Source organism: Quercus lobata, chromosome 5 (assembly GCF_001633185.2).
Source record: "Quercus lobata isolate SW786 chromosome 5, ValleyOak3.0 Primary Assembly, whole genome shotgun sequence".
NCBI classification, from domain to species: Eukaryota; Viridiplantae; Streptophyta; class Magnoliopsida; order Fagales; family Fagaceae; genus Quercus; species Quercus lobata.
In genome coordinates, this window is record NC_044908.1 from 66,716,423 (window position 1) to 66,735,231 (window position 18,809).

At 32.6% G+C, this 18,809-nt stretch overlaps 2 protein-coding genes across 3 annotated transcripts; one reads left to right on the forward strand and one right to left on the reverse strand.

Annotated features, from left to right (window-relative positions):
* Positions 1-398: 398 nt before the first annotated feature.
* On the reverse strand, positions 399-4,993 carry LOC115992338 (farnesyl pyrophosphate synthase 1). 2 transcript variants are annotated; one of them, XM_031116495.1, is made up of 12 exons: positions 4,732-4,993; positions 3,747-3,771; positions 3,479-3,594; positions 3,268-3,354; positions 3,053-3,169; positions 2,881-2,969; positions 2,295-2,346; positions 1,806-1,901; positions 1,337-1,381; positions 1,147-1,236; positions 998-1,069; positions 399-776 (listed from the first exon to the last, which is right to left on the reverse strand). In XM_031116495.1, the coding sequence occupies exons 1-12, from the start codon at positions 4,840-4,842 to the stop codon at positions 648-650; spliced, it is 1,029 nt and encodes a 342-aa protein (XP_030972355.1). In that variant the 5' UTR covers positions 4,843-4,993; the 3' UTR covers positions 399-647. The 2 variants fall into 2 exon arrangements, with proteins under 2 accessions (XP_030972355.1, XP_030972356.1); XM_031116496.1 differs by lacking the exon at positions 4,732-4,993 and adding an exon at positions 4,282-4,395.
* Positions 4,994-14,385: 9,392 nt separating this feature from the next.
* On the forward strand, positions 14,386-17,865 carry LOC115988668 (phosphoglycolate phosphatase 2). The gene is made up of 11 exons (XM_031112263.1): positions 14,386-14,624; positions 14,761-14,828; positions 14,934-15,026; positions 15,183-15,254; positions 15,602-15,673; positions 15,909-15,968; positions 16,059-16,111; positions 16,709-16,806; positions 16,893-16,992; positions 17,302-17,405; positions 17,507-17,865. Exons 1-11 carry the CDS (start codon positions 14,513-14,515, stop codon positions 17,605-17,607), a joined length of 933 nt encoding a protein of 310 aa, XP_030968123.1. The 5' UTR covers positions 14,386-14,512; the 3' UTR covers positions 17,608-17,865.
* The last annotated feature ends 944 nt before the right edge of the window (positions 17,866-18,809 follow it).

Below are 18,809 nucleotides of genomic sequence, written 5' to 3' on the forward strand. Positions count from 1 at the left end.
CTTATACATATAGCCTTTCAAGTTCAAATATGTCTAAATAACACCAAAAAAAAAAAAATTATAACTTATTTTTATCAAAAGGGGGTGGCATTTTGTGATTGGTTTATAATAAAATGATTTTAATAGGGAATTTATGTGAAAAGTGATATATTTCTGCAATAACAACTTATTGCCTTAAAAATTATAAAGAATATTGTGAAAAACATTGTAATCCTAACAATGCTCAGCAAGCTCAGAGAGTAGGCTTTAAAGGGATCTGTGAGTCTGACTAATTTTTATTTTCCTTTCTCAGGTTGAGCACTGAACAGTTCATTTTGTTAACAATGAAGAGCCTATAGATTGAGCTCTGCTAATGTAGGTTGGAGCCAATGAATAGTTTTTAATCAGATTGAAGGATATAAACTGATTATGTAATAAATTTACTAGCCATTAACAAATCAACATTACAAATCGAAAGTTAGGAACTACAAAGATTTATTTGATAGTAGAAACAAAACCAAGCAAAACCAGCAGCATTAAGATGTTTTTAAGAATAGGATACAACAACATTATTCTTCTTTGATTGGAAATACAAATCAGGATAAGAAGACTGGGAATATTCTGCATATTCCACCCTTTTGTCTCTGTCCTGGTTCTTCACTGATCCTCTATTTTTGCCTCTTGTAGATTTTACCCAAGAATGATTTCAACACTGCTTGCACTGCTTTGCTTGGATGAGCTTCAATAGAGGTAACCAGCTTCTCATAGCTCTTGCTCTCATATTCCGCAAATACACCCTATGAATTGGAAATAGGGAAATATAAATGGTAATAATCCAATCGCCAAACAACATAAATTCACGAGAATAAGCCAACATATTATTTCAACTTCTTGATGTGAAAAAAGCAAAGAAACGATTTATTTTTTTCCTTTCAAGCTGATGTTAGAGGAAATTATAAAATTTCATATACCAAAAGCATATCTTAATTGAAATACTCTTTTAAGTTAATGTACAAACCTGAAGATCAAGCTCCTTATAGAGGGCCTTTACTTTTGCAACATTTGCTGGGTCTGGTTTACCATAATTCTCCTGAAAACATAGTAAATGAGCAATTACAATTTTGATGGGGGAAACGATATAACATACAAAGGAAGATCCACTCTTACATGTAACGCTTTCTTTTGTTCCTCATTGCAAAGTTCCAGTGCTTTTACCACCAACCAAGAGCACTTAAAATCTTCAATGTCTGTTCCTATCTGATAGTACAAAGGACTCAAGTAAAGACTTCCATATCTTAAAAAAAAAAAAACCCAGAGTTCATCTGTTTGAAAATAAATCCATCAAGATGAATCTCACCTTGCCAATTGTTTCAGGATCACCAAAGCAATCCAAATAATCATCCTACAAAAGAAAATAAAATGCAGACTATTGAAATTGACAAAAATAAAGGTCCATCTGAGCAAATAAAGCATTGCTACACACACACACACTTTGGTCTTCACAGTGATTGAATTAACACTGTTGTAAATCTAGATGAAAATAAAAATAAGTTATAACTCAAGTTTCCTTTCATCGGACAAGTATAAGATAAAAGAATGACATTATATCATTAAGCCAATATGGCTTTGGTTATGCATAACTAACCCAATTTAGAAGACATATATAACACTTCAAATGAAAAAATTATCATCGTTGAAAATCTATCAAATCATTTACACCTGTGCCTCTCCAAACTTGAAAGCTAAATCCAACAATTTATGTCTCAGACTCCCATAAATATATGTGAAAACCATATTAGAATTTCTTTCTGCTTTATAAAAATTACCTGTACTTGAAAGTAAATCCCCATGTCCACGAGAATGTTCTTCACATCAATATGGTTGTCCAGTTGCTCACCCGACATAAGCAATGCACATGCAACCTGAGTGGATTGGCAGAGTTTTGGTCAACCAATATGACAATGTCTCAATGACGAAGATCAAATGAAGTCATTAAGATTAGATGTCATTGTACGGGGTTTGGAGGGGGGGAGATACGGATACACTCCAACAAAAAAAAATGGTCAACATTGTCTTGCCGACTTCTCAAATAATAAGTCTATACGTGCAGGAACAAGTAGCTAATATGTTACTCAAACTTCAGAGAACAGTTTTTTGGGGCTAGGAGAGGGCAATCTCAAACCAGAAAGAAGAAAAAAAAATCACACAGATTCAAATTGATGTAATTCTCTCAAGAATACAGTACACTACAACAAAGAGGAGCACTAATTATCCAGGCAATGCATACTTTAATTGTGATGTGGATTTATACTCACCGAAAGGTAAAATGAGTAATAGGCAGTTTTGTATTGAACAATGCGGCGGTGACTGCATAAAATTTCAACCAGTTTGCAAAAACATTAGATATAGAAAAGAAATCACAATTGTCATGAAAAAATAAGTATATAAATTTTACAGCTTAAATAATACTACAAGAGACTTTGGATTTAGAAAGAGACCCATACAGTCACATTGCAGAATGCATAAGCAACCAGAGTTGAAGCTACACACTAGTTTTTCCAAAGACAAGGAAATGCAATTATGTATAAGTTGTCTAAAGCAAGAAAGATGGATCTCTCTCTGTGCTGACTAGAATCAAATTCCTAAAGTGAATATTTTATTTTCATGCTAAATATGACAACTTTTCCCTGCAATTAGTGTATTATTTTCTTGTTCAAATCTAAACTAGTTTCTTGTCAAAATCTAAGCCAGGGTTCATAACTTATTCTCTTGCTGATGCAGAAATTTGCCTGCATCGTCTGGGAAGTCTAGAACTTGCATATGGGTTGGCTATTTATCTTATGCACAAAGGTCTAAATACAGTATTTCCTTAAAAAAGATCTGTCATAATCTTTTACTCACAGTGACAACGTGTATTTGGATAGATCTTTCTCTCCTTCAATTGTAGTAATCAAATCTATCAGTTGTCCTGAAGCAGTCTGAAACTCCACCTATGTAAAGCACAAGATAAGGAAACTTTTAGCATATAACCTAAATGAGAACTAATTAAGCAAAAGCTATGCAAATCAACCACCTCGTTAAACAGATCAAGCAGATCTACATAGTATGGCTTATTCCTGAAGTGTTTCCTCAGGATCCTCGGGATATGATTTCGGAGTATAATCCCATCATTTGCTGCAATCAAACCAACCTAAAACATACATATTATCCCAGTTAAGTGATTCACCAGCAACGTTCACCTCAAAAAATAATTGAAGTTAATAGAACAAATTAATTATTGGCACAAACCTTAGGCACTCTGAACCAGCAAGGTTGACCACGCCGTGTGTGAGAGTTATCCATGATGTCATCAAGAACAAGAAAATAGGCCTGAAGCTGCAATATTTTTATCACAAAACAGTAAGTATGTAATGTACATGCAAAACACTAAAATATGCAAAACAAATTTTAACTATGGAAAAAAAAATCTTTGTATAGGGGAGGCCTTCTGTTGTCGTACCCATTCGATACACCAACCAAGAGAGCTAGCAAGAAAAATTTCCTCTTCAGTTAGTTCCTTTCCTTCTTTCAACAATTTGTAGCTGTCAATAACAGACAACCCCCGGTTCAACTTTCCTGCAAAATAAAGTATAACCAAAATCTATTTCAGCAAGGTATGTTTCTTTTAAAAGTTCTTCCTTATTTCACCCAAATTCATTTTCCTTGATGGCTTTAAATTCACAGCAGAGGCGTTGTTCAACATCTTAACAAAAATGCTTAATTCCTACCTCCAGGCACATTGTAGTCCAGCATCTGGAATAGAGAGAATAAACAAGACAGTGAGGAAACCAAATATAAGGTGCATAAATTTATGAATGACAATCACATGCACCCACATACACACACTTCAAGAGAAAGAGAAAGAGAGGGAGATTTTTACTATTAAGAGTATGAAGTATGAACTTAGTTCAAACTATTAACTAGAGGCAAAAAAGGGAAATTTATGTTTAGGAACTAACAGAAAGTAATTAAAAACAGAAAATTGCAACGGTTATTGAACCTGCAGAAGTTTTTAGGAGAGGATATTAGGATTTAGAAGTGATAAAGACAAAGGGGTAAGCCTTTCAAGTGCCGGAAACAAATCAAAAGGCATTTCCTAGAATACTATACTTCTAATTTTTCAGTCTCCCTAGGAACATTTTGGTCTATGATCTACAATCACTACCTCCCTAACATATTGTGTATGGATTTAATAAATAACAGTATGAGAAAAACCTTCCCTATCAATCAATGTTGGGAAACAAAACAAAACCCAGAATTTACCATTCCATTCAAGGGCAAACCAGAATTAAACTAGCTCTTCCCTATAACCAAACCCATTTTGCAGTTTCCAGCGTAATTATGTTGGGTCAAATCTACAATTCTTAATTCTTAGTACATGAATATTACCATTTACCATCTCAATGTTTTCCAAGACTCTTTTAACAATATCAGTTAACCCGAATCTCTCGTACTAGTCATTCAAAACACAGTCATTCTCATTGTTTGATTTGTTGAGGTTTCCTATTTTCAAGCAAAAAAATGTGGATAACATGAAAGGAATGGCGTCCGAACTTACAGCTTCCCATAAAGTAATCAAATTATTCAAAAAATAATCAACCCCATGACAAAAGTAGAAACTCTATCAAATATGAAAGAGCAAAAAGAAGAGCTTGAATGATGAGAAAACAAATGAGAAGCAATATAGGAATATGAGATGGAAAGGAAACGAACCCGCTCGACCCATTGACGAGAATCATCTGTCCACTCAAAAGCAGGGTCTTCAAGGAGCTCTGATTTCAGAACCGAGTATACCTTCAGAAATGTTGACTTCAGATCCGCCATTGACACCCCCACAAAGAGCTTGCACAGAGAGAGAGAGAGAGAGAGTCAAAGAAATAGAAAGACAGAGAAAGGCAGGTATTCTGGCGCACTTCTTGTTTCGGAGTGAGCTATGTGAATTATAGATCGAACTCAGCTTATTATTTATAGAATGGACTGCATTTTCTATGAATTGCACAAGTTTGCCATTACTTATTGCTCCTATTTGGGAATATCCATATTCTGTAGGGACCCATATTCTAACTTTTGGGTTTTTTTTGAGAATCCTAACTTTTGAGTTTATACTTTATAATAAAGTATATTTTTCAACTTTTTTTTTTGCTCATTTAGACCCAAAAAAAGATGAGGGAATGTGTTGGATTGGCTCCACTTTTATATGTGTCACCTTTTTATTGATTTATAATTTATTTACCAAACCAAAGATTCAACACATTCTTATGTTATAGGGCATAAAAATGTGTTGAGTGGATGCCCATTTAGTGGGCTTGTGTCTTTTAAGCAACAAGTAGAAAAGTTGATAAAGTGAGTAGATTCCTTGTGAGCTGTATTTGTGATTTTGTTCCTTATAAGCTTATGATGCAGCATGTGTTTGTGATTTAATATATAAATTAAATAAATCTTCCTTATGTGAATTATCAAAAAAGAAAAAGAAAAAAGAAAAAAGACTTCCCTATGTTGGCTAATAGATGCTTTATATAGTGGATATAATTATAAAATCTTTTCCTTTATTCTTTTTTTTATAGGTGAAGGAATCTGAGCTCGTAACGTTTACTTTATACACTTCTGAATAATTATACGTTACTGCTAAACATAGATGTATATAATAGGTTAGTTAATTTTTTTAATAGAGGGTTAGATTTTCAAAGCATAGTATAGTAATTTGAAAATTTTGAAAATTTGAAATTTTATAACTTTGAAAAATAACGTATTTATATTCTTTAAATTCATAAAAATCATTAACTCACTAAAGTCATCATATTTCCATCTACTAGACCAATCCCTCAACGTTAATTAGATCAATTGGTCATGTCGATTCACCTTAATCTATATAACATTTGAATGTGTTTTGCCTTAACTTCTATATGGTTGTATATGCTTGGATCAATTAGTCATGTCTACTTGAATTTGTTAGTCTCTTTTTTTTCTTTTTTTTGACAAGGTTCAATATGTATCTTGTTATAGATGAACTAAACATTGCAAAATGTCGACACATTTCTCAAATCAAGATACAATGGTACATTCCTATCCAAAAATGAAAAGATACAATGGAACACATGTCTATATTTGATCATGTCTTTGTATGAGAACTCAACACAAGCAAGATCCTTTTTAATATGTATATTCCATTCTAGGATTCATTAAATGGCTAAAGAAGCAACAATGTTAAAATTAGCATTAATACAGATTGCAATTGCATAATCAAGTTTTTATTTTTATTTTGTTATCTTGCATATTTCACATGTTTGTCTTTTATTCTTGCAACCCCACAACTACCAATAATAACTAATAGCAAGTATTTTTCTAAGTTTTTACCAAAAGAATAGGGCCCAATTAAAGGATGATGAATCATTTTAATAAAGTTTTTATACCACTTTTATAATAAAATAATATATAAAAAGCTGTTAAAAAATTAGTTGCCTTTTTATTTTTCCATAAAAAGTTTTTAACAATATTTCATAAACCAATGATCTTAGGGAATTTGTTAATGAGATATTTTAGAAGTTTGATACCACACTTTATGAAAAATATAAAAAATTGTTAAAAAAATTAGTTACCTTTTTTTTCCTATAAAAAGTTTTTAGGAAATATTTTTAGAAACTTTTTAGAAAAATAGTTCTTTATTAGTGAGCATAAGCACCATCATTAGCAAATAATAGGATTTTTTTAGTGGCTGTTTTTTTTTTTTTTTTTTGCGAGATATTTTATTAGTGGTTTGTAAGTGTAAGAAAGAAAGAAACAAACAAAAACAAAAGGAAGCAAGACAAGGGAAAGCATATTGCCCTTCAAAAAAAATGCATATATAAAAGTAGTTTACAAATGAGGGCCATATCGTAGTTTACGAAAAAATGGAGGTCATAAAAGTTATAAATCCAAAGGATATCTCCGAAGTCGTTGGCAATTGTAGTTGAGGTAATTGTACAGTACTTTAAAGAAACTGATTGTCAACATAGGACTGGTGACACGTGGTTTTACTTAATTGCGTATTGTTGGAGTATAGAGATTCTCGTATTTGATAGGTCCTTTGTCTTTTATCTTCTTGGTACAAAGATCCACCAAACTAGTCTGTTTCACACACAGCCCACGTTGTTTTAATGCATAGAATATAAACCCAAGTTGTTGAACTCGTTCCTCAACAAAAAAAAAAAAAAAAAAAAAAAAAAAAAAAAAAAAAAGCTGTTGAACTCGTGTGGAACAAAAAATCAGGTGCATTCACAATTTCACACCAACTAAAAGTCCAATCCTAGCTAGCTCCTCTGTTTTTTGATCAAGTACGAGTTAAAGCATCCAATGGTTGAGATTGGCCTAAAACTCTGATAGATCTCTGCAATAGTATAGGACTGTTAGAATAGGAGTAGCTAACAACATCTTATTATCTATTAATGCAGCCATCAATCTTGAACTGAACCCATTATTAAAAAACGGCACGAGCTACAAGTTACTCTATTTTCAAAGCTCAATTTTGCGGACTTTCATAATGGTGTCATTTTTCTTTGTTTTTCTCTTTGGTCAATCAAATTCCCTGGTCAAACAACAAGATATAAAAAATGGGTTGGTTGGTAAGGAATTTTTTTTTTTTTTTTTTTTCTTTTCTTTTTCAACTTTGGGCTGAGGGATAGTGAAGTTAGGGGGGTTGACACTTGGGACTTTGAGATTGTATTTTGCTGCTGAACTGAAGAATGTAAAGGTCAATTTGATCATTCTAAGAGAATATGTGGTAGTTTTGAATGCTGCACTTTGAAGAGGGTGGAGGCTTTAATGAGAATTTTTTGGATCTTACACCATCACTGATTATGTATTCATAGTTGACATAAACAAGGACCTTTTATAGGAGCAAAGGACTACAGGAGTTGGTTTTACATTAGGAATTAATACTGCAGTAAAAAAGTGAATAGATTCAGCGTATAGGCAGTTGGGCTGTGGTGGTGTGAGGATGCTTATCATGTTGGTATTACTTCTTGTTAAGGAAATAACACAGTGGGAGACCTCAATTGAGTAGTTGATATACTACTATATAAGATATCCACTCAACCTAAAAGATTAAGTTAACGAGTTTGGTTTTACTAAAAAAAAAAGTCAATGAGTTTGGTCCAAATATGTTTATTAACAATCACTATCAACATTATTATTTAATGTGAGACTTTTTAAACAAGTGTATACACAACAATTAATGTGTCGTAGTTAATATAATATATAAGATCACCACTCAAAAAAAAAAAATTTTGGAGAGATTTTTTCAATTTATGACATTTGTTTTTGATGATATTTTGTTATCATTAGACTAAAACATCAATTAGTTTTTGGTGTAGGTAGGAATTGAATAACAAATCTCTTATTCAACTATCAGAGACTTTACCAGTTGAATTAACTAAGACCCACAGATCACCACTCAACCTAAAAGATTAAGTTTGGTCCAAATATGTTATATTAACCATCATTATTGATATTATTATTTAATGTGAGACTTCTTGAACACATGTATACACAACAATTAATGTGTCATAGTCTATATATATATATATATATATATATTTATATTAATAGGCAAAACTCAAAGAAAATTCAATTAGAATTTGAAATTAGAATCCAATTTTGCGTCATGTGTTTAAATTTATGTGGAGACCACACTATAATTATCCACTTAAGTTTGTGCCATGCGTCCACTTTAGTTTTTTAATCTTTGTGTCAAGTGAGTTAATGAATGCAAAATACTAAGAATCTAATATTAATGAACTATAAAATTTAAAAAAAAAAAAAACCAATCACATATACTCAATAAAAATCACCACACAACAAAGATCACTAGACATTCTATCTTATTAAAAATATTCTTTTAAAAATAATTTGAATAATTATTTATATTTTTATAATAAAAATTATGTTTAATGTTAAATGCATCTATGCATTTGCATGAGTTACATGCTAGTTGATATAATATATAAGATCACCACTTAACTTGAAAGATTAAGTTTGGTCCAAATATGTTATATTAACAATTACTATTTAATGTGAGACTTCTTAAACACGTGTATACACAACAATTAATGTGTTGTTCTTGTACAAGGTACTACATCATGGCAAAGGTACGTGTTATAAAAAAAATAGAGTTATAATAATAATCTTCTTGTATTATTTTTATTATTGTTTGATTGTTACATGCTTATAACTCAATTGACATATTTTAGTATTATTATTGCCTTTTCCAATGGAGAAGTTCAATTAATATTTTTTTTTATCGCTAAATAAAAGGCTTGTATTTGAATTCCGCCATTTAAAAAAAAATTAGTATGATGGTTTGAAAGTAAAAGGCAATAATAATGGCACCTCATAATAATCGTCAAGAGACTTGTAACTCAATTGGCACCTCATAGTATTTTTAAATAAGAAATTTATGGTTCCACCAATGTATATAAAAAAGGACAAAATTTGGTTACAAACTTGGTTATAGTTAGCGGTTATAATTCCCACTAAAAAAATTAGCATGACTATATATTTTGAAAATCTAACTATTAGATTGCACATTTTTTATATTCTTAACACTCATATCAAATTTCGTATCAATCATATGTAATTTACTATTTGATTCATAAAATTATTTTTTATGCATAATTTTAAATTACAAAAACTTGAAATTCAAATATTCAATTGATGATATAGCTATTGATTTTTGGTTTTTTGAAAAATTTTCAAACATAGAGGACATAGGAAGAAAATTCAATTCAATGGTGAATTTGTCAAAATCCACATCTAATAAAAAAATAATGAGAACAATTGTAGCCATTAACTATAACAAAGTTTGTCGTATAAAAAAAAAAAAAAGACCCAAAAAAAAATCTAAAATCTGAAGTTTCTTTCGTTTATTTTTTGGGAGGGGGTAAACATCTGAAGCTTCATTCGATTTAATAGCCCAATAGTATCTACTGTTATTCTAAAGTTTCTGTTATATTTATGGTCTGGACCGAGTGAACGCTTTGGGCTGTTGAAAGGCAGTAGATAGGTCTAAGCTTTTATAGAGCATTCATTTGAACCTCAACCAAGGCCCACATAACAAAAAGGAATAAAAACATTTACTAATATCTCAGAATCACTAGCAAATATTCAAAGAGAAAAACACAAAGATTTTGCCTTGTCCCCACGCATCAACTATTTAGGGTGGGGAGGGATAGATCGATGTGAAATTGCCAATCCTAGATTGACACATTATCTCTAAGGACCTTTAACTCATCCTGCTATAGTCGATCCTCTTAACTTCACCCTTGTTGGCATTTCTCTTCACTAGTCGCTAGCCTCTTTTCTTGACCACTACCATATTTGGTGGAGATTGGCTAATCACCCAAATTGGCATATATGGTTGAGTAAAAAATCACACAATTCCAGAAAATCCAACCAAACTAATTCAACCTAAAAGATCGTTGTCGATTTTGACTACTCTCAGGTCAAATGTGGTTTTAATGGGTTTAGAATGTTCAAATTTCAATTATATTATGGGTTTAAGTAAGGGGAAATTATTGTGTACTTCCAGAATACCATTAATGTGTACTCCCTCCTCTCATATAAATGGTAGGTCCCACTAATTAAATTCATAGTGGGACCCACCATTCATGTGAGAGGGAGGAATATGCATTTATAATACTCCGGGAGTACCTAATAATTTTTCGTAAGGGGAAATTACTTAAGTAAGGAACACTTGAACTCAAATCAACAGAGTATTTATTAATTTATATGGTTGTTTTCCGCACCATGATTCATTGCATGGATTACATTATTTGCCACATGGAAACATTGTCATCAAACAGACAACTCTATGCCTTTCACTATCTCAGTCTTAGTCCTAGCCTTTGCCTTAGCCCCTCCCAGCTTCACTCTTTTCACTCGATTGCCACATGCGTCCTTGACATCAATGACATAAATTCTTTTTTTAGTATTGATGAAGAGAAAAATCACCCTAGTCTAAAAGAAGAGAAACTCAGCTTCGTCCATCAAGCTAGCATCGTTCATGCGACGAACAACTACAGCATACATTAAATGAGTTCCCCATGAATGACATGAGTAACAGTTAACACACTAGACAAGAAAAAGCATAACCGACGGACCAACGGGTAGAAGACTATTGAAGTCTATTATGCCTTCGCATTCATTACTGATGAATTATTAAGATTGTCTACCTCTCGACGAATGAATTAAACGCTATTCAATACAAGGCGTAATGTACTAACATCAATGGCGAACGAAGCCATAAAAGACATTCAATGCCTAAGACAGCTAAGGAGTAACGTACGGGCACCAACGAGCGAATAGTCGTTGGCGGACAATAAAAGCTAGTCATTAATACCAATGGCTCCATATCTCATGAATGTAGATTTTCATTCAGACAATGAAGACAAGGGCTATAAAAACCCACACAAACCAAAGGCAAAGGTACACACAATTCTCGTCCCAAAATTTATTATCAAGTTGAATTCTTTAGCAATATACTTCAATTGAATCCTACTCTAACTTAATCGTCAGAGGGTGTTTGACAAACGCCACACCAGTGTATACATATTTCTCTATTTCATATCTCATTGTAGGTTCGTCTCTAGATGAATCCAGCGCCTTCGTCCATCTGTATTGACAAGGAGAGAAGTGCAGCATTGAAAGCTATAAAGCCAGAGAAGAATAGCACTAACAGGTTCGTCTCTAGACGAAGCCAACACCTTCGTCCATCCGTATCGACGAGGAGTACATATTGATGATTTTTCGCATCATTAAGTATTATTTTAAATTGGACTACTTCTATTTTGAACAGTTTTTTTTTTTTTTTTTTTTGCTGATAATTTAAGGATTTGTTTCTTGTTGTATAATTTCTTCCTCTCTAGTTAAAGTTGCACAATAATTTGGTGATACTTTTATCTCTTTACCTAATTTAAGGATTTTTAATCTCTAAAATATTGAATTATCAAATTTGTTTTTTGATTTTTTTTCCTTCATATTTTTCATTTGAGGAAGAGTTAGGCATTTTTTCTCATTGTTAGATAACGACAGTGAGCAACTCTCTTTTTATGTACACCCTTGAGTTATTATTATTGTTAAGTTTGCATTTGTATGAATAATCACAAACTATGTTTTCAATTTTAGGTTATTTATGACCAATTTTTTTTGGTTGGGGGGGGGGGTGTTCTCTTTTCGCAGTTACCTAAAATAAATTATTTAAATCGGCTTTTATTTTCATTAAAGGCCCAACTTGTCTACCTAAAAGTGGTTTTCTAGCAATCACACCCGACTTTATTATTACTAGTAGATGACATTTTCACCTACCTAGTTTAGATCAAGTGTTAGTTTTTATGAGACTTGACCTAATTTAACTTGTGATCAGTAATATCAATAGAATTGTAGGAGTTTTGAATGGCAAGGAAGTCGATTTACATTTGATGGAGTCAATTATTCCTTTTCCACCTAACATGATTGGATCGAATGGCGGGTTGACTCTTGAGAAGTTATGTTTTAGTGTTGGCTTAATTCAGTGACAAAAGTTTGTTTGTAATGCATTTAATGTTGATGTATAGTTTCCTGGGTTTTCATGTATTATGGGCTTGAGCCTCTCCTTGAATATTTGAAGCAACATCAGCCAGTGATCTTGTGACCTTAAGGTGACTTGCTCACGACCTATCTTGCCTGCGAGATCCATGTGGCAGTTATTTTGGATGAGAGTGCAGATGTGCACCTCGTGACCAACTCGCGACCTTAAAGGGCAACCAGGTCACGAGCTGCACAATCTCTGTACTTTGCTATGTACCTGTCCATTGCACATCTTCCAGCACACACACACACAATTGTGAGGTGTGGCAAGGGACTTCAAATAAAGGTTGAAAAAACCCTACAAATGCAAGAAGTGTGAAGATTATTGAAGCCAAGCCTTTGTATGAAAAGAGAGAGCTTTTCCTTGAGAAAAACCAAGTTCCCATCTTTCTTTTCCATCTCTTTTAATGTATTAATAGAGATTCTATAAACATCTTCCTCATCCACAAACACAGGCCTTGTGAGTGACATTGGAAACATGAGAAGCAATATCCATATCCAAATCCAAATCCTTTGGTGGCTTTTTGTTGGCAGCTTAACAGTGGTGACTTTGAGAAGTTAGGTGAAGAAATGACTTATGAAGTTGGTTGCTAGCTGGAGTTTGGAGGATTCAAGTACATAAGGAGATATAGGCTGGGGGGGTTTATAGTCATTTATATACTGCAACTATTCATTCTAGTGGAGTTTTCCAATGGGTGGTTAGAGGAGAGGTTTTTACGTCAACGACTTGAGTTTTCCTTTTTCATAACACTTTGTGATGTCATGTGTGGTTTGCTTTCTTGTTCTTTATTTCCTTCATCTTTCTGTATTGCCATATTTGTGTAGTGTAGTTAGTGGTTTGGAAATTTGCTAAGTAACTTACACTTGGACTATATTGTTTTTTTTAGTGGTAAAATCAACTTAGCCATAAAACTTTGTGTTAAGGGTTCTAAATATTGTGCTAGAGTGTATTTAGCATATTTCAACCCTTTTGAGCCATGGATCATAATTACCAATAAAAATAGTAATAAATAAACATTTATAAACTCACATGACACATGACACATGTGAAATGACTAAAAGTTGTAATCCTTTATGGTTTAATAAAAGAGAAATGATATGTCCACAATTTTTTTACAACAAATCATAAGTGACAGGTTGTTACTGATTGTTATTCTTGGGACAAAAAAGTAATCTTAGTGTTAAGTTTAAATTTGAACCAGTAATAACTAACCACCTATAATTTGTTGTGAAAATGTTGTAAAAATGTTGTGGATGTAGCACATCTCTTAACAAAATGACTAATCGACAAAGAATAATGCTAGAGATACAAATTTTTTTTACAAAAGTTTTACAAACTGTTGATATGATGAGTGATTATTAGTAAATGAAAAAGTGATGTTAATGGTGAGTTTAAGTGAAAACCAATAAAAAGTTGACTATATCAACATTTTGTAAAAATATTATAAAATAGTTTGTATGAGAATGAGAATCTATACATACACGGAGAATAGCGAATTGTTGGAAAAACATTGGATTAATCAAAAATAAAAAAAAGAGAAAAAAAAAGAAAAAGAAAAATACCTACCGGTAGTCTCACCCAACAAACATTTTAAGTTTCTTTTTAAGGATTATGCTAATGAATGTCTTTAAAAAAAATTTATATGAGAAAAAAAAAAATATTTTAATAATTTTTTTATTTTTTATAAAATTAACGTCAAAACTTTTAAAAAATGAATGGTTAAAGTTACTTGTTAGCATTTTCCTTCCTCTAAAAGTGCTGTTGGCATATTCTTATTCAGAAGTAGCAAAATCCAAGCGTGCAGCTTTCTCTTTCGGTTCCAACTCTTCCCCATACGTATATATTTTTTCCACTGCCGTGCAGTGCTACTGCTTACATTTCACGCTCCCTCAACCAATGAACATGAACGTTGCAGAGAGACAAGGAGACTGTCATTCCCAGCTTCTCTCCTCTCACAACGCCCGAGATCTTCTCAACTCTGTCGATGCTTTTCTCTTCGACTGTGACGGTCTCATTCCTCTCACTTTTAACTTTAACTTCCATTCTTCCTCTTTATACACACATATTTATTTCTGGATTTCGATCTCAATCTTTGTTATGTGTATTAAATTTACAAAAAATACAACTGGGTTTTGCTTTTATAGGTGTGATATGGAAGGGTGATACACTCATCGATGGAGTCTCACAGACATTAGATATGCTTCGCTCCAAGGCACACATTCACTCTTTTTCTTTCTCCAATTTTTTTTTTTTTTTTTAATCCCAAAATTTTGAATTTCTTGTTGGGTTTTATTTTTTATTTTTATATTTTTTTCAGGGCAAGAAGTTGGTGTTTGTCACCAATAACTCCACAAAATCAAGGAGACAGTATGCTAAAAAATTCCAATCCTTGGGAATTTCTGTCTCTGAGGTTTGTTTCATTTCAAATACATTTTTTTCCCAAAATGTACTGATTTTGTTATAGATTTGAAATTGTTTTTTTTCTTATTACGATATTTGTGATCTATATGCTAATGCTTTTGAATGCTGATTACAACCATTTTTTTTTTCTTGTGGGTTTTTGTAGGACGAGATATTTTGCTCATCTTTTGCAGCTGCTATGTTCTTGAAGGTCAATAATTTTCCTAGAGAAAAAAAGGTTCAAGCTTTTTCTATTTACATTGTTTTAATTTACCTATCCACTCAAAATGAAAATAGTAATTGCTCCTAGAAAGTACTACATGATTTGTTTCATTGCCCGTAGAATTAGAGGCTGCTAATGCTAGTTAATTGGTTGGGATGAAATACTTGATACCCAATGAGATTATTCTATTATCAATATCCTGTTGTTGGATGGTTTGTCTATGAATTGCAATCTGGGTTATTGTTTAAAGTTGCATTTGGTGGTCTGAAAACTAATTTTTGTCTAGTGTATTGCTGGTAAATTTCACTTGTTCTTCTCAATGTTAGTTCGTAATTGTTGCAACAATTTTGTTCCTTTTGCAGGTTTATGTGATTGGTGAGGAAGGTATATTAGAAGAGCTGCAGCTTGCTGGATTTACAGGTCTTGGTGGCCCGGTAATTTATTTATTTTCAAAATAAAGTTTATGAGCTTATGTATTAGGCTTCATGAATGATTGCCCAATGGTTCTGATTTTGAGGTCAAACTAAGGCTGGTCAATAGTTTTGGCACACCATCTGGCCGGTCCATTTTAGTTTTTATAACATTGGATTCTAACTATTTCCACTAAGAGTGGAAAACCTTGCCTTAAGCTTTTGCCATTGGTATGCTAATGAGAGAAAGTTATTGCAGGAAGATGGCAAAAAGACAGTACAGCTGAAACCGAATTGCCTCTTTGAACACGATAAGACTGTAATGTGACACATGGCCCATAAGTTCTACTAGAATTTTACTTGTGCTGTTTGCCTGCTATTAAAATTATGCAAAACTCCTAATCCCCAGGTTGGAGCTGTTGTAGTTGGACTAGACCAGTACATAAACTATTACAAGCTTCAGTAAGAATGTCTAAATTCCTTGTTCCTTTCTCCTCAATGTTATGTCTGCTTTCTGTTGACTTTTTCAGTATCGATCATGTGTCTTAGGAAACCCTTGAATACAAACCGCTTAAACATGTGATAGGCTGTGAATGTACTAGACCTCTATAAAACTGTGTTGATTCCTTGAAAGAAGTTATGGATACATTCTAAAGAAAATTTCAGAAAAAGATTTACAGTTTTTTTTTTCTTTACTTTGGCTTCTTTTCATTTTTTGTTGTTATCATATGCTCATGTAAGTCATCCTTCCACAGCCAGAGAACCAGGGCTTTTCAATAGTTGGATTAACTCAAAACCAAAAGTAGGTTTTTTTTTGGTCTTTGACATTTGCGAAGGTCACAATCAACACTACATTCAAAATCTCTGATGTTCAATGGAATTTAGGAAGGAACTTCTTTCTAAATGCATAATTGAATGATATAATGGTCATTAGTTCTGCAACAAATGTTTTAAACTCTTGACTTTTGAAATGCTTTTGCTAATTGCTGTGTATATATTTAAGATTTCATGTTAATAGTTTTTTGATTTGTTTAAGACATTTAAGCTCTCAACTGACAGATATGGAACCCTTTGCATTCGTGAGAATCTGGGATGCCTATTCATTGCTACTAACCAGGACGCAGTTGGACACATGACTGATTTGCAAGAGTGGCCAGGTTTCTTTCACTTTCAACCTTATAGAAACTTGGCTTAGTATGAGACTTGACAGTTATTCTCATAATATTTCAATTTTGGATTTCAGGTGCAGGGTGTATGGTGGCTGCCATATGTGGTTCAACCCAGAAGGAGCCTATTGTAGTTGGGAAACCATCAACCTTTTTAATGGACTTCTTACAACAAAAGTAAGCAATTTAATTGGAATCATTTTATATAATTTCTTTCATGTGAATTCCAGCATGTAATCTAACTTTAAATCTTACCTTTTTACTGAAGTCTGATGCTTTAATCTGAAATGTATAAATATGATACAAAAATAAAAAGATTGGACATGTCTTATTAATTGGGCACCATGTAGTTTGAGAACCAATATGTAATTGAAGCAGATAAACTGACAAAGTGGCAGCACACATGTAGACAAGTGATCATGCTTCTGTTGTTGGAGTTTGTATGAAATGTAATTAGGGAAATTTAACTTGTATTTTGTTTTGTAGATTTCAAATCAGTTGCTCCAAAATGTGTATGGTGGGTGATAGATTAGACACTGATGTCTTATTTGGAAAGAATGCTGGTTGCAAAACTCTTCTTGTGTTTTCAGGTAAATGGTTCTCTGCTTAGTATGATGAGTAGTTGTAACAATGAGGGTTTATAAATCATCTGTGATTTTGCTGATGCTTATGAAACTGCTGTGATTTGCAGGCGTAACTAGTCATTCTACTCTTCATGACCCTTCAAATAGTATTGAACCAGATTACTGTACAAACAAACTTTCGGACATCTTGGAACTGCTGGGACCGTGAACCAACCATTGCCCACACCAACATTCTCTCGGCCCATTTATATATGCTGGTCGCCTATCTTGTGGCAATCATTGTCATGATGCTTAGTACCATTTTCTTGTACTAGGTGGGTACTCTATTGGTAAAATGGTTCTCAATCCACACCACATTTATTTAGGTGATGTTTTTCAGTAGAATGGAATGCTGAAATGGTTGGAGACCACAATAATAGCTATGAACTCTTGATTCATTATACCAATAAATTTTCAGTTTTAGTTAGATTTGCTCTCGAAACAAAAAAAAAGATTTTAGGTAAAAAGGGATAACAAGAAGAAGCTAAAGAACAGGAACACGGTAGGAACACGTCACCGCCCAAAGCCTCAGCTGGGGGAGAAGGAAAAACCACAAAATCTGATGACAGAGCATGTCCAAGTCTAGCAAGAGCATCATCACTCTTATTAGCTTCTCTATATGCATGCTGGACAAGGGAATTAGGGACCCTCTGCAACAGCAACCTGCAATCATCCACCAAAGGTCACAAAACAGGGTGAACATCAACATACCACTCAGGGCCGGCTCAACGAATTTGGGGGGCTCTAGGCGAAAGCTTTAAACGGGGCCTTTTCTACTAACAAATCTCTTAATTTTATATCAATAGTTTTCCATTGACTTGGATCAAAAATATTTGTAGGAATATAATTAGGTTGATCATTAATATTTTCACTCTCCTCTAAATTATTTTGAGCTTCATTATCAAGAATGGTGACATTACATGTCTGAACATTATCATGACCATTTTCGTTATTATCATTTTGTTGGATATTTTCATTATCTTCTAACTCTTTTTGATGAATTTCTTGTTCATTTATGAAACCTTCACTCAAATTTTTTGCAAGATTTTGTTTTTTACTAGTAATAAATTTGTCTATAGCTCCTTTTTGAGATTCAATTAGTTCTTCTCTGTCTTTTTTTTTTTAGTTTTTCATATCCGGATGGATATTTTCTAGTAGACATTTGTAATTAAAAAATATTTATGAATAAATGAAATACAATCTATAAAAAAAAAAAAATTACAATTTAACTAGAATAATATAAATTTAATGTATAAAACAATAGAACTTGGCTTATCAAAAGCACAATTGTAGTTTTACTTAATATGATTACTTTAGACTTTAAACCTGCACAAAAAAATTAAAATTAATATTAATACAAAGTAAATTATT

Bases quoted from the DNA above. Each gene is read 5' to 3' on its own strand.
- LOC115992338 (XM_031116495.1), bottom strand. From the start codon at position 4,842: ATGGCGGATCTGAAGTCAACATTTCTGAAGGTATACTCGGTTCTGAAA. The intron at 3,170-3,267 runs GTTTGTGCCAAT...TGTATGTTTTAG, and splicing joins GCTGGTTCAGAGTGCCTAAG to GTTGGTTTGATTGCAGCAAA. The intron at 1,902-2,294 runs GTGAGTATAAAT...CAATCCACTCAG, and splicing joins ATTACTCATTTTACCTTTCG to GTTGCATGTGCATTGCTTAT.
- LOC115988668 (XM_031112263.1), top strand. From the start codon at position 14,513: ATGAACATGAACGTTGCAGAGAGACAAGGAGACTGTCATTCCCAGCTT. The intron at 14,625-14,760 runs GTCTCATTCCTC...TTGCTTTTATAG, and splicing joins TTTTCTCTTCGACTGTGACG to GTGTGATATGGAAGGGTGAT. The intron at 16,112-16,708 runs GTAAGAATGTCT...CTCAACTGACAG, and splicing joins ATAAACTATTACAAGCTTCA to ATATGGAACCCTTTGCATTC.